Genomic DNA, 19,472 nt, shown 5'->3' with positions numbered 1-19,472 from the left:
AAACAGCCTATGGTGTCTAAAAAACACTCTTAAGTCAGGGCCTAATTAGCAGAAAAATAGGAAGTGCAACTGCAGAGGCAAAAAGGCTTTGGGTGGGCCAAAAGAAGGAGCAACGGGAGAAGAAGGATGGATTAGGGATGACAGTAACTGTTCTCTGCCTTGCTTCAGGCTCACAACTTACCCCCCTCTTCACTGCGGGTTGGTAGCAAAGGGAGTAGGCAAAATGCCCTTGTTTCTCTACAGTCCAAAAATAAGTGGGGGAACTGCGTTCCAGGCCATTCCCCCACCACATTGAGCCCTGCTCTACGTTAACTATTTTTTAACACACAGGATAAGAAATAAAATATGAGGATGGACTGGGGACTTTTCCAGTTACTTTTCAAATGCATGAGATCGTGGTTTTCTCTTGCGCTGTAGCGCTGACGCAGGGTTCATCAGCGGGTGTGCGCCGGCTACTCTCTCGGTGTCTCCCCAGGGGCCTGGTTCTTCGCTGCTTTCTTCAGAGCTAGAGCTCTCCGACCCTACAGCAATGGATCCTAGGGGCCTTTGCGGCATCCCTCCAGGTCTGCACAGGGCTTTTCCCCCTTGGCAGTGCTGACGGCTTTGCGAACGAACGGTCTCGTTGAAAGGGGCCGTAGCCATACATTCTGCTGCTGCCTTGTGACAGGAACACAACAACTTCTCACAGGTAGACACACCTAGGCCTAGGGAAAAAAAGGTTTACAGCATTAAAATGTTAAAAAAAAAAAAAAAAACCAACCCCAAAACATATTATCATGAAAATTACAGTGATGCTATAACTGCTTTTAAATTATCAACTCAGCATCATTAGGGATAGCATAAGAACATAAGAATAGCCTTACTGGATCAGACCATTGGTCCATCAAGCCCAGTAGCCTGTTCTCACGGTGGCCAATCCAGATCACTAGTACCTGGCCAAAACCCAAGAAGTATCAACATTCCATTCATAATCCTAAAGAAAAGCAAGATTCTGGAATCCCAAAGAGGAAAAAAATATTCCGGAACCCCAAAGAGTAGCATCATTCCATGCTACTGATCCAGGGCATCCAGTGGCTTCCCCCATGTCTTTCTCAATAACAGACTATGGACTTTTCCTCCAGGAACGTTTCCAAACCTTTCTTAAAACCAACTACGCTATCCGCTCTTACCACATCCTCTGGCAACACGTTCCAGAGCTTAACTATTCTCTGAGTAAAAAAATTTCCTCCTATTGGTTTTAAAGTATTTCCCTGTAACTTCATTGAGAATCCCCTAGTCTTTGTCATTTTTGTGGAGGATTTTGTGGACTTCAATCCTGTCTCCCCTCAGCCGTCTCTTTTAAGATTTTGCGTATTCTTATTTAGCAGTTCCTGGGACTTAATATGTCAAAGGGGACTTATTTATGTTTTCTCTTGTAGTTCATGCCCCATCACCCACCTTTATGCACACAATGCCCCTTTCCTATTAGAAAGTAAGCCACATAGAAGGAATCGACATTGAGTGGGGCAATAAGCCTGATTTAAACTTGAAATCCAAACCCCTTGTATTTCAACACCTTTAATATTGGGGGGGGGGGGGGTGAGTTTATAAACAGAGATGCGCCTCCATATTTTCTGCCACCTCTGTCATACAGAACCAAGACTGGGATATAGTTATACATTTCTCCATCAGCATTCACGATGATAGGGGAACGGCAAGGCAGCAAATAGAGAAAACCCACAAATAACTTTTTGTATGTTATTCGCAGTTTTTCTGTTAAAAAAAAAAGACACAAAACCATGAATAACCTGACCTGTTCCAGTGAAAAAAGTGCAGCTGGAAGCAGTGATTTCCTGTCACGAAAAATTTGGGGGCAGGGCCTTCGATCAAAAAACCGCAAATAACTGAATCTGCGAAACCGCAAATATGGATGGATATGTGTACCTGGCTACAATCTGTTCAGGAACAACAGGGTAAGAATAAAAGGAGGGGGGAGTGGCATTATATGTTAAAGACCATATTAAATCCACACAATTGCAGGATCTATAGGCAGTGGTGTTTCGAGGGTGAGTGGTGCACGGGGAGGTAGCACCCCTCCCCAACCCCTTCCCGACCTCCCACTGTGCACGTGCCCCCTTTCCCCCATACCTCTTTAATTTTACCAGCGCAAGCAGGATCACGAACTTGCTGCCCGTGTCGTGTTGGCTCTCCCTCTGATGTCACTTCCTGGGTGCAGGACCCAGAAGTGACAACAGAGAGAGCAATGCCCTAAAGCAGGGGTGTCAAAGTCCCTCCTCGAGGGCCGCAATCCAGTCGGGTTTTCAGGATTTCCCCAATGAATATGCATGACATCTATTAGCATACCATGAAAGCAGTGCATGCAAATAGATGTCATGCATATTCATTGGGGAAATCCTGAAAACCCGACTGGATTGCAGCCCTCGAGGAGGGACTTTGACACCCCTGTTCTAAAGGAGAAAAGTTGGACTTGGGGTAGTGTGGAGAAAGAGGGAAAGAGATACTTAAATGGAGAACTGTTGGGAAGAGAAAGGGAGAGATAGTGGACCTGGGGGAGGGAAAGAGGCAGATAGGCAGGGGGAGAGATTGGGGGGGTGTGCAATTGGGAAGAGAAAGAGAGAGAATTTGGATCTGGGGATGGAAGGGAGGGAAGGAGAAATGTTGGGCCTGGGGGTGGATGGGAGTGAGAGATGCAGCATCTGTTTTTTTTCTTCATCTCATTGTTCAGCATCGAGGGGGGAGGGAAGAAGAACAAATGAAAAGAGAGGAAGCAAAATGTTGGTAAAAGTTCCAACGCTCATAGGAATTCTATGCGCGTCGGAGCTTTTATCACAGTGGCCAGCGATAAAAAAGCCTAACACGGCTTCATACAAGGGGGCCTTAATTTTCCAAAATAGCAAAATTCTGTTTTATCTTACCGCCACCGCAAAGTTGATCTATGGAAAGAGCAAATTCGACCATGTGACTCCTTTGCTTTTCTCTCTCCATTGGCTCCTGGTTTATTTTAGAATTCAGTTTAAGTGTTTATGTATTGTTTTTAAGATTTGACATGGTATCTTTGCTTCTCTTGTTCCTCCGCTATGGAATGTTTATAGATTTTCATAGGCGAGAGGCATTCATCGATTTAAACTCTCTCTTCCTTCTAGGAAAGGAATTCAAGGAATTAAGAATTTTAGCAGCTCTCTGGCGTTTAAATTTCCCCAATTATGGAATGAACTTCCCCTAATTTTGAGGTATCCCAGTTCCTTCCAACTCTTCCGTAAACTTCTAAAAACTTTTTTATTCGCTAAACATTTTGAAAACTAACTCTTGTTTTTCAGTTTACTTTATTTTTTATTCGTTCCAGAAGCATGCTCGTAAACCAATTTACTCGTATATCAAAGTGAGTTTCCCCATAGAAAGTAAGGGAAACTCGCTTGATTCGTTCCACCTCCCATCCTCTCCCCCGCTGGCCACCGGCGCTGCTCCACCCCCACCCCCAAGGCCACTGGTGTGCTTCCACATCTCGCCCCCCCTGCGAACCGGCGGGGAGAACGAGAGCCAGAAGGCCTTGAGCATGCGCAGATGCTCAAGGCCCAGTCTGAGGAGAGGCTCGATCTTCGAGCACTGGCACTACCTGTGGGTTGGTGCTGCGTGCCGGTGCCACATTGGGGGGGGTAAGCTTTTAGTTTGGGCAGGCGGGGGATGCCAGTTCGCATGAGGTGGGGCAGGCATTCGCGAGCGGGGGCGATGCCGGTTTGCGGGGGGGGGCAGCGTTTGCAGGCGGGGGGGACTCGCAAATCGATTTGCAAGAATGTTTTGCTCGTCTTGCAAAACACTCGCAAATCAGTGCACTCGTAAACCGAGGTTTGACTGTATAACCAAAAGCATTAAGGAATCTACTCAAAACCATCAAGTAGTATTACTTATGAGATTGAAGCTGGTGCTGTCACATGCACCCTGGTTTCAGAAGCAAACTTACACTTTGGTGTGTGATCCATACAGATGACCTCTGACCTTGAGCTCTTCTCTGGCAGGCAGCCAAGCTTTCTAAGCTGCTCCATGCAGCACTGGTGGGAGAAACAGCACCTGAAATAAAAAGCAAAGGACCTGATCCACTCAAAAGGGTTTAACCCTTTTCTGTCTAGAACTATGCTTAGTATAACTAGTGCAAAGTAGAGGTCTGCACGGGAACACGAATCGCGGGAATCCTGTGGGAATCCCCCCTAACCCATGGGACTCCCACGGGGACCCCCCTCTGGCCCACGGGGACCCCCCTCTAGCCAACGGGACTCCCACGGGGATGGAAGGCTTTGGAAGCAGGGTTCGTCCATATAATATAATGGACACGTAAGCCTTAGTAAAAGAGGGGGTTTATAAGTTAATTACCTGAACAGAAAACAAAGAAAGGGTTCCACCAAAGAGATTCCACAAGGAAAACAGCAGCGCAAACGCAAAAGAAACTGTGGAATTGATGATCCTGTCAGAAGTAATTGCTGCTTTTTATGGGGACGGGCGAGGATGGAAGTAATTCCTTGCGGGGATGGGTGGGGACGGAGAGGATCCTGACGGGGATGGGTGGGGACGGAGAGGATCCTGTCGGGGATGGATGGGGACGGAGAGGATTCTGGCGGGGACGGGTGGGGATGGAAAGGATCCTGGCGAGGATGTGTGGGATTTCTGTCCCTGCGCAACTCTCTAGTGCAAAGTTTATATATTCATGTATTTCCTGAAAGTTCCGGTTGCCCATAGGTCATGTTGCATCTGATTGAAACGCTTACTTTTGCCTTGTTTCATAGGTCAGGTGGTTGATGCTTTACTGGATTTATAAGCCACCGAATGTGACGATGAACCTTTTAGACTTTTCTGCACCTTTCAATACATTATTCCCGTTTTACTAAGGTATGCTAATCGAATTAGCGCACGCTAAATGCTAACGCGCCCATAGACTAACATACACGCATTAGCGTTTAGCGCGCGCTAATCGGTTAGCACACATTAGTAAAACAGGACCTATGTTAATGTAATACTGGATGGAATAAAAATGTAAAGTCTTAGAGAACAATTAAAGGGCAATTAAATATATGGATGTAGCTATATAAACTTCTGTCTACATGAATGCCTCTAGTTTATAAACCCTGATTAAGATGGGTGAGCACCTTATAAAATTATGAAATAGGGGGATAAAAGTATACGCCCAGCTGCAATATTTATTTATTACATTTTTATTCCACACTAATGTAACCAGAGTTAGGATTAGTCAGTGGCTTGGCGAGGGTGAGAAGCTCCTGGGACATGGCACCCCTCCCCCACCCTCTTCTCCACCCCCACCCGCTCCTTCCCCACCCCCTCCTGCCGTGCATGCGTGCCGCTTCCCTTCCCCCGTGCCTCTTTAATGTTCGCGGCACGAGCATCAGCATCCCGCAAAACCTTGCAGATCCGTGCAGCTGACCACTAATGAGCAGCTGAACAGAAACCGCGAATTTCCAAAGAACTAACAAATGAATCTTTACCAAAGTATCTTTCACGCTAGGTTTCATAAGAACTTGCTAAACAAGTAAGACTTTAATGATTTGCTAAAGCTCGTGTAGGACGATCCTTACTTTCGCCTGTTCTAAGAAAGCTCTGAAGCCACACCTTTTTGAGCTAGCTTATAGTAAACCTCCTTTGGAATAACCTACAGTGTCTCTGTCTGAGAAACGCAGGATGCTCTTGCAATGAATGTCTGCTGATTGCATTTATTATTTCTTGATGGTGTTCTTTTCTGATTTGGAATTGCGGTATACCAAATATAAAAATAAAAAAAGTAGAACCACAAAAATGCCTCTCTAACCACCACCACCAGCCTTTTCACTAAGCCGCGGTAGCGGTTTCTAAAGTGGCCCAGCGCACTAAATGCTCCGACGCTCATTGAATTCCTATGACCATCAGGGCAGCATCAGAACATTTAGCGCTCTGGGCCGCGGTAGAAACCTCTACCGCGGCTTAGTCAAAAAAAGGGGAAGGGGTAAATAAGAGTGTTTTCAGTAAAACGTTAAAATTGTTTACATCTTTAGTAATTCAGACTTGTTCAGGTAACATGTTCCACCATACTGGACCGCTTACATCGAAAACTGAATTTTTTTTTTTTTTTAGTTCAATAATTTTTATTGAGTATTTTGAAAAATACAGGGAGCATTTCAAATACATAAAAACAAAATAAAGCTTTGTGTATAAAGAATCTGCAAATATATATTTAACTGTAGAGGACCATAGCAAAACTGAATTTCTACAATCTTCCAAATGGATCATTTCAAGTGAAGGTACATCCAGCATATTAGTACTGGATGACCGCAGCGTTCTAGATGGCTGATGCGTAATGTCACAGCATGTACTGGGGCCACCGGTCCATTGTCCTGTCCCACTTTTGGTGTTCTGCTTGTGCTCTCGTGGGCTTTTCCTTGCTGGGCTCCTTGCACTTTGTCTACTAATCTAATCTAATCTAAACCGTAGGTTTATATACCGCATCATCTCTACATTCGTAAAGCTCGACACGGTTAACAAGAGTTAGGGTAGAAAGGAACTCCAGTGGGGGCAAAAAGAGGAGAAAAGAATTAGAGGACTAAAATGACCAGAGAGGGAGGAGGAGTTACGTTTTTGAGAATAACCAGGTTTTCAGATGTTTACACAAGAGTTGGAGAGAGCTCTGAATCCTGAGAGGGGAGGTAAGGTTGTTCCAGAGCTCAGTGATTCTGAAAGGGAGGGAGGAGCCGAATTTTCCTACAAGGGAAACACCTTTTAGCGGGGGAAAGGAAAGTTTCATTATTTGGGTGGATCTGGTGGAATTAGGGTTGGAGGAGTTCCAAGCGAGAGGGATAAGGGGAGGGAGGATGCCGTGTAGGATCTTGAAAGTGAGGCAGGCACATTTGAAGTGGACTCTGGAGATTATCGGCAGCCAGTGGAGCTTGGACAGAAGCGGTGAGACATGATCGAATTTGCTTTTTGCGAAGATAAGCTTGGCAGCGGTATTTTGATAAGCTTGGCAGCGGTCTACACTACGCACTGGGGACATCTCACCCGCCAGAGCTTTAAAAACCAACAATAAGGTTTTGTATCGAATTTGGTATTCAATTGGTAACCAATGGAAAGACATCTGTGCAGGTGATACATGATTACAACGTGAAATCCCAAAGATCAGTGGTTCCCAATCCTGTCCTGGAGGACCACCAGGCCAATCGGGTTTTCAGGCTAGCCCTAATGGATATGCATTGAGCAGATTTGCATGCCTGTCAGGTCCATTATATGCAAATCTCTCTCAAGCATATTCATTAGGGCTAGCCTGAAAACCCGATTGGCCTGGTAGTCCTCCAGGACAGGATTGGGAACCACTGCCATAGATAACCCTAGCAATAGCATTATGGTGTGTTGATATCGGTGTGCATGTCTGCGCTCATACTTGCATGTGCTATGCATGCTGATGATGCAGGCATGGGGACATTCCGCAATGGCTGCTAAAGATGCAGAAACTCAGCTGTATCTGAGACCCGTGGCCTAGCGAGGGTGGGAGGCACCCCTCCCCCACCTCCACACGCTCCTTCCCTGCCTCCCTCCTGCCGTGCATACACACCGCTTCCCCTCTGTAACATTCCTGGGACAAGCAGCAACCCCCAAGCTGCTGTCGTGTCAGCATCCGCTCTTCCTCTGATGTCACTTCCTGAGTGCGGGTCCAGGAAGTGACAGAGGAAGAGTCGACGATGGTGCAACAGTAGGTTGGGGGTTGCTGTTCACGCCAGGGACATTACAGAGGTAATAGGGGAAGGGAAGCAGTGTGCACGCATGCATGAAAGTGGGTGGGGCAGGGGAGCGGAGAGGGACAGCTGCCTGCACCCTCACCAAGATCGTGCCTGGGGCGAACCTCCCCCCCAGCCCCCCCTCCCTTACTATGCCATTGTCTGAGACATGAACAAAATCTTTTCCCAGTCCCTATCTAGAGTAGGAACTCCAACAGGATGGGCAGAGCCTCCTGTTTTTCCAATGACAATGCCACTAGAGCTGTGAGATCAATTTGTTCTTTAACTGATTGTGGACTCCGCCCCTAATACCGCTACTCTCAAGGCTTCTCTGCCGCCGCACAATGGCGGCTCGTTGTGGACTCCGCCCCTAATACCAGTACATGCCATTTAAACTTTGGTTCCTTGCGGCGCACGCTCACCAACACTCAAGGCACTGATCCTCTCTGCACTGCATTTTTTTTTACTGTTTTTATTGTTATTTTAACATTGCTTTTTAAGTGTTATTGTTTTAATAGTATGGTTTTTTACCTTTGCTCTTAATTTGTTTTCAACAGCTACTCTCAAGGCTTCTCTGCCACCGTACAGCGGCGGCTCATTGTGGACTCCGCCCCTAATTCCGGTACATGCCATTTAAACTTTGGCTCCTTGTGCCACACGCCAAAGGAACGCGCTTAAGGAGCAGTTCATGCTCCTTAATGCACTCCTTTGTGCGCTACTGATGTGCGCCAGAGAAAATCCAGTGATTTTAACATGTAAGTCCTTGAAAATAATTTTTTTAACTAAGGTCTCATTTTCCTTTTCATTTCTCTTTTTAATCCTTTTCCAAATTCATTTTAACTTAGGACACACCTCAGCTTATATGTTTAACTCAAACTGTTTCTTCAATATGGACAGTTCCTCCTCTACTATTTCAGTTATTTGTGGGCACCAGCCAACTAAACCATTTAATAACCTTGCCTCTTTTCGCTTTCCAGAACTTATAGATATTCCACTGTTATCTCATCAAACAGCCTCCCCTAGTATAAACTCGACCCCTCTAGGCCTAGAGATCAAACAAATTAATATAGGCTTAATTAATACACATTCTATTAAAACCAAATATCATTTACTCAAAGACTTAATCATCCAGCGCTCTTTTGATATATTATGTCTGACTGAAACCTGGCTTACTGAAGGTGAAGAAGCCTATCTTTCTTATACCTGTCCTCCAGGATTCTCTTTCCTTTATAACCATCGTCAAAAGCGTGGAGGAGGATTAGCAATCATTTTTCGTGATTCCTTATTAATAGGCACCGAATACTCTCCAGTAAACTCTTCCATTGAATTCCTACAAACTAGACCCAGAATAGACGTTCTTCTTCTTTACTTATCCCCACCCCCCTCCCAATCAACTGTGAGAATCTTATCCAACTACAATCCCTTCTCTTTGACTTTGGTTCCTCCACTACGAACCCCCTGATCCTGGGAAACTTTAACATTCATTTTGATGATCCAAAGAAATTCTATCTCATATTAACCACCTTGACTTATGTCCCTTACTTAGAGTTCCAACACATCAAGCAGGACATACAATAGATATGGTTCTAATTCCCACATCTGCAATTACCAATTACTTAACAAGTGTATGTTTACTAATTCCCTGGTCAGATCACTATTTAGTCTCTATAACACATACAACTTCCCATATTAAAGCTCATACAACACATCAGACTATTAAGTATAGAGACTTCAGTAATCTTTCTTCTGATTCGATCTCCTCAGTCTTTAAACTAGATCTTTCAGATTTAAACACCATTTCTCTGGATGATTTCCTATAACAATGGAATGTATCTACAACCCTACTATTAGACGAATTAGCCCCGATGCAATTTAAATCCATTTCTGCACGAAAATATTTGAATCCCTGGTTTACAGCAGAACTTACTCTTATCAAAAAACAGCTTCGGTCAATAGAACATAGGTGGAGAAAAGAAAAAACCCAGACCAATATCGAAATATTTAAAGAGCACTCAGAATTATACAAATCAAAAATAAACCAGGCAAAATTGAAATACTATTCAGGCCAAATTCTGAAAGCCAAAAATTCCTCTGCACTTTACTCTATATTAAAATCGGTTACGCCTACTAACAAGAGGCAAAACCAAATAGCCAACACCTTGCCTACTGCCCAGGATATCGCAACTTACTTTATAGATAAAATAAATAATATCAGGAAAAATCTTACTTCAAACCATCATGCAATAATAGATCAAGAACAAATTGAGCTAGGGTCATTATCCTCTAAATGTTCACAATTCAACCTACCAACTCTTATGGAGATTGAATCCCTTATTAAGACTATTAATATCAAGGGTTCCCAAGCAGATCCAATCCCCCCCTTTATTCTTAAATGCTACTTTACAATTTTCGGTCCTTTCATCCTTGCCCTAGTCAATGAAAGTCTTCAACAAAGCAACATGCCAAAGGCTTGAAAGGAAACAATTATCTGATCTATTATCAAAGATCAAAAATTAGTCCTGAGGATAAGTCGAACTACAGATCAATTGCAAATATTCCCTTCATAGCAAAGCTGACTGAGAAGGTGGTATTCAATCAAATATCGGAATTCATAGAAAAAACCAATATCTTACACCCGAATCAAACAGGTTTTAGACAGCATCACTCTACAGAACATTCGCCGATTGGCATGTCTACTTCCATACATTATTTTTTGGATCACCATCAATCGGTTCTTTTGATTTCTATTGATCTTTCATCTGCTTTTGATACAATTGATCATAAGCTTTTGATAGACAGACTTCAATCTATTGGCATCACAGATCAGGTCCTTTCTTGGTTTATATCATATTTTACAGATCGTTCTTCTATTGTGTCTTTTAATAACTCAATGTCCGAAAGCTCTTCAACATCGCACGATATTCCCCAAGGGTCCATTCTTTCTCCACTTCTGTTTAATATTTTTCTGGCACCATTGATGACTCTTTGCCAATCCATTGGTTTTAATGTATTTGTCTACGCTGATGACATTCAACTTTTACATCCATTAGATACCAACAATCCCCTTGAAACAATAACAATTAATAAGAAACTTGAACAAATACACCAATGGCTTAACACTAACAGATTAGCGCTTCATGTTAACAAATCATATGTAATGCTTTTTCCATGGAAAGACAGTTCTAAACTTAATTTTCCCATTACCATCATGGGTACCACTTTACAGGCAATAAGCAGTATTAAGATTCTAGGGGTTATCTTTGATTATATATTAACCTATCACGACCACATCAGTAGCATTATCAAATCAACCTTTTTCAGACTTCGTCAAATTCGTTCAGTTTCACAATTTCTCTGTTCCAAGTCACTTAGCATTCTAATTCATTCTTTGGTGATTTCTAAAATTGATTACTGCGATGCCCTATTTAAGGGAATTGCTCAAAATGAAATCAAACGTTTACAGATCATTCAAAATGCTTCTATTAAACTTATATCAAAATCCAGGAAGTTTGATCACGTGACATCTCTCCTTAAAAAAGCGCACTGGCTTCCGGTAGCTCACCGGATAACTTATAAACTAAGTTTGCTTACACTCAGATCTTTACTTTATAAAACTCCTGCCTTTATTTATAAACTACTGATTCCCTACACCTCAAATAGATTATTGAGATCAAATGAACAACATTTATTGATGATTCCTTCACTAAAAATTATTAATACACGACGGCAATTCATTTTTTCAGTCACAGCCCCTCAAACGTGGAACTCACTTCCTATTCACTTAAGGAAACTTGGATAAATTCACTTAAGGCAATTTGGATAAATTTAAGAACAAATTAAAAAGCTTTCTTTTTAAGGATGCATTTAATAATCATTAAGCCAGTCTTGTGGCCAGATTTTAAGTACACCGTATAACTTCTTTGAAGTATACTGATTTGTCCTTCCCTCTTGTTTTTCCCTTGAACGTCTTATTTACTATCAAACAACTTGTATTTCCTTCCCCTTCATCTCCTTGTGTTTCATGGGTCTGTAGTGTTACTCATTAGTCTTGTAAGACTTAGTTTTGTCATTTGCTGTATTGTTCCCTAAATTTTGTAATTTTAGTAATATGTACATCGCTTAGAATTCTGATTAAGCGATCAATCAAATCTTTATTAAACTTGAAACTTGAAACCTCCTCTATCTAGATCAGGGGTGGGCAACTCTGGTCCTCGAGGGCCGGAATCCAGTCGGGTTTTCAGGATGTCCCCCATGAATATGCATTGGGAAATCCTGAAAACCCGACTGGAATCCGGCCCTCGAGGACCAGAGTTGCCCACCCCTGATCTAGATCCTGTCTGCACATTTTTGAGGCAATCCCCAGAGCTCTGAAACAAATTATCCTTAGAAACCTCATAGTGAAGCCTCTTTAAAATAGGTTAAAGTATGTTTAAAAATGGAATTGTTGGTAACAGGGCTTGCTGGGGAGATTTTATGAGGATGTTAAGTGTCCTTTGTCTGTATATGGGACTACTCCTTATGGCATTTTTCTGTTTCTTTTAATATACTGCTTTATACATCACTTAGCTCATATGAACAGTATAGGAAAATTCTTGCTTAAGATAAAGCATCACTGCTATAGAAACATAGAAACATAGAAAGATGACGGCAGATAAGGGCCATATAGCCCATCAAGTCTGCCCACACTATTTACCCACCCCCTTAAGTCTTCTGACCCCTTAAGTATAATTGTAATTATACTGTCACTCTACTGACCCCCTCATTCGAGTCCTAGTGACCCTATCCCTTGGCATGACCCCGTAGGGATCCCACATGGGTATCCCATTTGTTCTTGAAGTCTGGGATGCTGCGTGCCTCGACCACCTGCACTGGAAGCTTGTTCCAATGCTCGATCACTCTCTCCGTGAAGAAGTACTTCCTGGCGTCTCCACGAAACTTCCCTCCCCTGAGTTTGAGTGGATGTCCTCTTGTGGTCGAGGGTCCCCTGAGAAGGAAGATATCCTCTTCCACCTCGACCCGTCCCGTGATGTACTTAAATGTCTCAATCATGTCTCCCCTCTCTCTGCGCTATCAGTACTGCTATTGTGTAAGACAGAGGTGCCAGTCCCTCTCTTTCCCTAACACACTAATCCATAAAAAGCTGAACAAATAAAAAAGTATTTAAAACAATCTGTGCCCATTCACCGTGAATGTATGAACTTACGCATGCACTTACTTTTAATCAGTTCTTTGAGATCATTTATGGACATAAATTACTTAATTATGAGCATTTATGCACATTCTTAGTTTCTAAAACTAGGTGACATAAAATTGTCCTCTTTAACCACTACTACTACTATTAATTATTTCTATAGCGCTGCACAGAGTCACAAAGAGTAAGAAAACAGTCCTTGCTCAAAAGAGCTTACAATCTAAGCAGACAAGACAGACAAACAGGATGGCATGGATACAGTTGTGGGGAATGGTTAATCTGTTGGCTGGATTGGAGAGCAGAGGGGAGTTACAGGACAATCAAGCCATTGTGACATCACTGATGAGGCTGGCTCTTATTGGTGGAATGAGGCATTATGACATCACAATCTCAGTTCTGCTTCCCAAAGACTGAAACTCTTCAAACTACTACTGCTATTATGAATTATTTCTATAGCGCTACCAGACGCATGCAGCGCTGTAGAGAGTCAAATCTAGAAAGATTTAAGAGCAAGTTAAAAAGCTTTCTGTTTAAAGACGCATTTGATAGCTAGAAAGCCTGACTAGAAGCCTCAAATGAATCTTATTTCATAACTTTTTTGAAGCACATTGCTTTCTCTCTTCCTATTGGGTTTTTTTCCCATACATGTCTTACTTACTATCAACAACTTGTATTTTTCTTCCCATCCTCTCCTTTTGTTTCAATATGTTAGTTTTAAGTGTTTGTTCTGTTTCCCCCTAAAATTTTGTAATTTTATTAATTTGTACATCGCTTAGAATTTTTGAATAAGCAACTAATCAAATTTATAATAAACTTGAAAAAGAAGACAGTCCCTACTCGAAAGAGCTTACACTCTAAACAGCCAAGACAAACAAACAGGATGTCATGCACACAGTTAAGGGGAATGGTTAATCTGCTGGCTGGGTTGGAGGGCAGAGAAGAGTACAGGGCAATCAAGCCATTGTGACATCACTGATGAGGCTGGCTCTTATTGGTGGAATGAGGCATTATGACATCACAATCTCAGCTTTGCTTCCCAAAGACTGAAACTCTTCAAACTGCTACTGCTATAATGAACTATTTCTATAGCGTTACCAGACGCAAGCAGCGCTGTAGAGAGTCACAAAGAAGACAGTCCATGCTCAAATGAGCTTACAATCTAAACAGCCAAGACAAACAAACAGGATGTCATGGACACAGTTAAGGGGAATGGTTAATCAGTGGGCTGGGTTGGAGGGCAGAGGAGTAGGGTTAAGGATTGAAAGCTATATCAAAAAGGTGGGTTTTCAGTCTGATTTTAAACAAGGGAAGGGAAGGGACTTGACCGACAAACTTGGGTGATTTATTCCAGGCATAGGAGGCAGCTAGATGAAAGGAACGACGTCTGGAATTGGCAGTGGAGGAGAAGGGTAACGCTAAGAATGACTTATCTGAGGAACGGAGTTCTCCGGGAGGTGTATAAGGACAGAGAAGCGAGGAGAGATATTGAGGGGCAGCAGAATGAACACACTTGTAGGTCAGCAATAGGAGCTTGAACTGTATGCGATGGCAGATAGGGAGCCAGTGAAGTGACTTAAGGAGAGGGGTGACATGAGCGTAGCAAGATTGTTAGAAGATGAATCGTGCAGCAGAGTTTTGCGCAGATTGCAAGGGGGGGGGGGGGGAGAGGCGACACTGTTAGAAGTAGATTGCAGCAATCTAAGCGTAAGGTTACGAGAGCGTGGACAAGGGTCTGGGTAGTGTGCTCAGAGAGGAAGGGGCAAATTTTGAAGAGACAGAAGCGACAGGTCTTAGCAGCTTCTTAGATATACGTAGAAAATGAGAGGTCAGAATCAAAGGCGACTCCAAGGTTGTGAGCAGAGGACACTGGAACAATGACAGTATTATTTACAGAGATGGAGAAAGGAGGAGGAGGAGAGGGTTTAGGAGGAAAGAGGAGCAGCTCAGTCTTGGACATATTTAGCGTCACATGACGGCTGGACATCCAGGCAGCAATGTCGGCCAAACAAGCAGACTTTTTCATGGACTTTAGGTGAAATTTCAGGTGTAGAGAGGTAGATCTAGGAGTTATCAGCATAAAGGTGATACTGGAAGCCATAGGAGGAGATCAGGGCACTGAGGGAAGAGATGTAGAGAGAGAATAGAAGAGGTCCTAAGACAGAACCCTGGGGTACAGCAACTGTTAGCGGGGTAGCAGCAGAAGAGAGTGACTCACCAACACATACACTAAAGGTGCGATACGAGAGGCAGGAGGCAAACCAGGAGAGGACAGAATCACAGAATCCAAATGAGGACAGTATATCAAGGAATAAGCTGTGATTTACAGTATCAAAGGCAGAAGACAGGTCAAGAAGGATAAGGAGAGAGTAAAGGCCCTTAGATCTGGCCATGAACAAGTCACTGCAGACCTTGGTGAGGCCAGTCTCTGTGGAGTGTTGGGGGAGAAAACCAGATTGTAGAGGATCGAGAATCTGTCAAGTTGAAAGGAAGTCCAGGCAGCGACGGAGAATAGCACGTTTGAGTATCTTGGATAGGAACGGAAGAAGGGAGACAGGGTGATATTTGGACAGGCAGGAGGGGTCCAGCGAGAGTTTTTAAGTACAGTGAAACTAAAGTTGTAATCTTGGTTACAGGATGACATTTCTCTCTCTCACTTTAAGCTTTTGTCCTGAACACCCAACCCTTTAGATTGTAAGATGATCATGTCTGCAAGATTGCAATCTGTACCTGTCCAATGTGTCTGCAGGGTAGCCTTTCCCTTCTTGCCCACAGTAGCATCCGTAAGATTCAAACTCCTGTGGACATCGTCCAGTTAGACAAAAAAGCATTTCTCCTAGCTGTGGCAGCTCTCTCTTCACAATTCCATTTTCCTTTAGTTGCAAAAAAGTGAATCTGTCACAGGCTGTAAAAGAAAACAGATGACTGAAGTGCAACCTTGAGCATTCTTCTCTTTGCTATTTTTTTATATTGCAAACTTTATTTGTAGTTTCATACTAGATTTGGTGCTGGTCACGAGACTGTTCTTTGACCCAGCATAAGAATAATCTAATGGTGACAATATGCATGACAACCAAGAGCACTTGGAGGCACTGTTCCCTCTAACCTGAGTGGGAATCCTCCAACTGCAGTACTGACAGTGGGGAATGGTGCTCCAATATTGTGTTTTCAAATGCTAGGGACAAGCTGGAGTCTTGTAGAGCTTGCCTGTCCCTCACTATTGAAAATGTGATAATGAAACAGCACCACCCACTGGCAGCACCTGGGAGTGGAGGACTTCCCATTCAGCTTAGAGCAGGAGTTCTCAATCCAGTCCTCGGAACACACCCAGCTTGAATAACTCATCAAAAGTCAGAGTCTCTTAAGGAGAGAGAAATTCTAGGAGGTCCTTTAAGATAGTTTTTGCTATCAAAAAATGGCTTACGAGGGCTTTTTTTTAGATTTAAAAACTTATTTTGGGAATAAATAATTTTGGCTACATCAAGTGCCTTTCTGGAGGTTTTTTATGTTCAAATCTATTTTATTAAGCAGAAAAAAATTTGTACAACAGAAAGAAGAACTATGGTATACATTTTCATCAAACAACCGCGGAGGGCTGGACTCTTATGCCCTCCCCGGACCCACCGCACCCCCACCCCACAGCTAAGAAGCCCCAACCCCCCACCCTCCCGTCCCATCCCCCCTCAGATACAAAAACTCAGAGGCAGGGATCAGCAAAAACACTGTGAAACACAGAATCAAAGGTGAAGTCTATTCAAAACACGGTATGTTGGTGCCCAATAGATTCTATCTATCTGAGGCATATACATCAAATATGTATGCTGTCCTAATGAAATATTTCCTATTGGTGCAACATTATGAAAATCGTACATGCAGGCAGATTAAGCAATTTGTAATATCAACACATGCATGGCTTCCTGTTTATGAAATATCCTGGGCTTAGTAGCTTTGCATGGGGCACTATGGTTGTCATGGTGAAGGCCTTCTTTCTATTAATAGCAAAGTACCACAGGGCATATGGCAGTGAGTTACATCAGTGCTGGTCTGCAGCCATCCAATGTTTTATGTTCTTTTAAAAAGTTTCTGTTGTGACAGGAGAAGCTTAAATAATAATATAGGTAAGCACTATATCAGAAGTTTCCAATATGTAGTACGCATATCCCAAGGGGTACGCGAACCACTGTTAGGGGGTACAAAGGGGCCTTCCTTCCTTCTCTCTCCCCTGACTTAGTGTAAGCTTCATAGCATTGGTGGTCCTGTTTCTCTTCCTTAGCAGCGATTCCGATAGGCTGCCTTTGGTTGACCTGGAAGCTTTCTCTTTTGCATTCCATCCCTCTCTATTGCAGCTCTCTATTTGGCCTGGGTGAAACACAGCAGAAAGAAGGTTTCAGAGTCAGGCACAGGCAACATGTAGCAATCACTGCTGCTGCTAAGGGAGAAAGGGAGGGAGCTGCAGGACCATTGGAGCCTTCCTAGCTGAGCAGAGCTTGCTTCTTCCAGACTGGGCAATGGGAGGAAGGGAAGATAGGGAAAATTGTTGAACAGGCAGGGGAAAGGGAGGGAGAGATGCTGCATAGAGGTAGAGGAAGACAGCGGGAGATATAGACAAGGAGGTCGGGTATGAGATATGCTGCTCAGTGAGTGGAAATGGTTGTTGGAGGGAGGGAGAACTGTTGCACAGGGATACAAGAGAGGGAGAAATGTTGGACCTGGCTGTGGGATGGAGGGGGAGATGCATGGGGGACATTATAGGGAGAAATGTTGGACATGATCATGGAAAGGAGGGAGAGATGCTGCAAGGGGCACGGGGGAGATGTTGGACTTGGCAGTGGAGAAGGGAGGTGGGAAGGAAAGATATGGGAGAGGAGAAAAAGAGAAATGTGGGAACAGGGCCATCCCCTAAAGCTATCCCTCCCCCCCAACACACATATGCTACCCCAACAATCTCACCCCCACCCCTTCGTACCTGTCAGAAGAAAGTCGGCTGAGGGGATGCTTACACCCTCTTGCTGGCAGGCCTGCCACTCCAAAATGGCAGGCTTTCCCTTTCCCAGTACATTCTGACCCCATAGGAAGGTCCTTAGGCACCTGGGCCAATTGGAGTCTAAAGCCTACTTCCCAGTGTATTCTGGGATCCAGATACATATGGCCCCTCCTTCTGCGGGGGACATTCTGAGGGAGTTAAGAGGTGGCAGCAGCAGGGAGTGGGCATCCTTCCTGCCAGGGAACTTTGCTGGGGGGGAAGCGGTTTCCCTGCCACAGCCGCTGAGCTGATCACTGCAGAGGGGTTCTTTTGCTGCGATCAGCTCAGTGGCTGCATCTGTTTGAAACGGAAGCTGACATTTTGCTGGCCTATATTTCAGGTGCTCACTTCCTCCTGCCGCCACCCCTCAGCCCCCCATTCGACACCGTCCATGGCAGGAGGGATGCCTAATTTCTCCCGCAGCCACCCCCGAACCCCAACCCAACACTGTCCGCAGCTGGAGGGATGCCCACTCCCTCCTGACGGAACCCCCAAAGCAAACCTAACCCCCGAAAGAACATAAGAACATAAGAATTGCCGCTGCTGGGTCAGACCAGTGGTCCATCTTGCCCAGCAGTCTGCTCATGCAGTCGCCCCCAGGTCAAAGACCAGTGCTCCAAATGAGTCCAGCCTCACCTGTGTACGTTCCAGTTTAGCAGGAACTTGTCCAACTTTGTCTTGAATCCCTGGAGGGTGTTTTCCTCTATAACGGACTCCGGCTGCCCACTCCCTCCTGCCAGCAGCCCCCCCCAACCCATGATGCCACTCCACAGACTTGACCCCCCCCCCCCCCACAAACTCCGGCACCCCCAACAGTTTTGCATGCTCAGTGGGCATGGGGTAAGTGTATAGCCCTCGGAGATTACTGTTTAACTTGCTTTTTTAACCAGACATTCCAAACCACCCTTGCATATTGGTTTGCTAGGCTTATAAGTCTGCAAATACTCGTACTCCAGATAGCTGAATTCAAGCTTCACTAATTTTTTATTTAAAAAATTTCATGACACTTATAGCTGAAGGGGTGTCAGGTCAAAAGCGCGCCGGGACAAAGGCGCGCCCAGACAATTGAGCGCAGCCTGGGGGCGCACGCCGCACAAAATTACTGTTTTTAGGGCTCCGATGGGGAGGCATGGGGGGAACCCCCCCACTTTACTTAATAGAGATCGTGCCGCGTTGTGGGGGCGTTGTGGGGAGTGTGGGGGGTTGTAACCCCCCACATTTTACTTCACTTTTTCCCTGTTTTTAGGGAAAAAGTTAAGTTTACAGTAAAATGTGGACGGTTACAACCCCCCAAGCCCCCCATAACGCCGGCGCGATCTCTATTAAGTAAACTGGGGGGGCTCCCCAACAAAAACCCCCGTCGGATCCCCTAAAAACTGTAATTTTCTTCGGCACGCGCCTTCGTCTTGCGCTCAGTTGTCGGCGCGCGCCTTTGTCTTTCGCGGGGTTGTCTATGAACCAGCTGAAGGTGCTGAAAAAATATTGTTCAAATTTTTGCACTTTAGATTGTATTATG

The 19,472-nt window shown here is 44.3% G+C and overlaps 1 protein-coding gene across 1 annotated transcript in view; it reads right to left on the bottom strand.

Annotated features, from left to right (window-relative positions):
- Positions 1-227: 227 nt before the first annotated feature.
- The window catches only part of OC90 (otoconin 90), a 140,886-nt gene continuing 121,641 nt past the window's right edge, over positions 228-19,472 (bottom strand). The window contains exons 12-14 of the mRNA XM_033929878.1: positions 15,664-15,838; positions 3,959-4,065; positions 228-704 (exon numbers count right to left, since the gene is read on the bottom strand). Coding sequence (XP_033785769.1) covers positions 373-704; positions 3,959-4,065; positions 15,664-15,838 — 614 coding nt within the window. The 3' untranslated portion in view covers positions 228-372. The remainder of the gene's footprint in view (positions 705-3,958; positions 4,066-15,663; positions 15,839-19,472) is intronic.

The sequence above is a fragment of the Geotrypetes seraphini genome, chromosome 2 (assembly GCF_902459505.1).
Source record: "Geotrypetes seraphini chromosome 2, aGeoSer1.1, whole genome shotgun sequence".
NCBI classification, from domain to species: Eukaryota; Metazoa; Chordata; class Amphibia; order Gymnophiona; family Dermophiidae; genus Geotrypetes; species Geotrypetes seraphini.
This window is presented reverse-complemented; position numbering and strand designations above follow the sequence as displayed.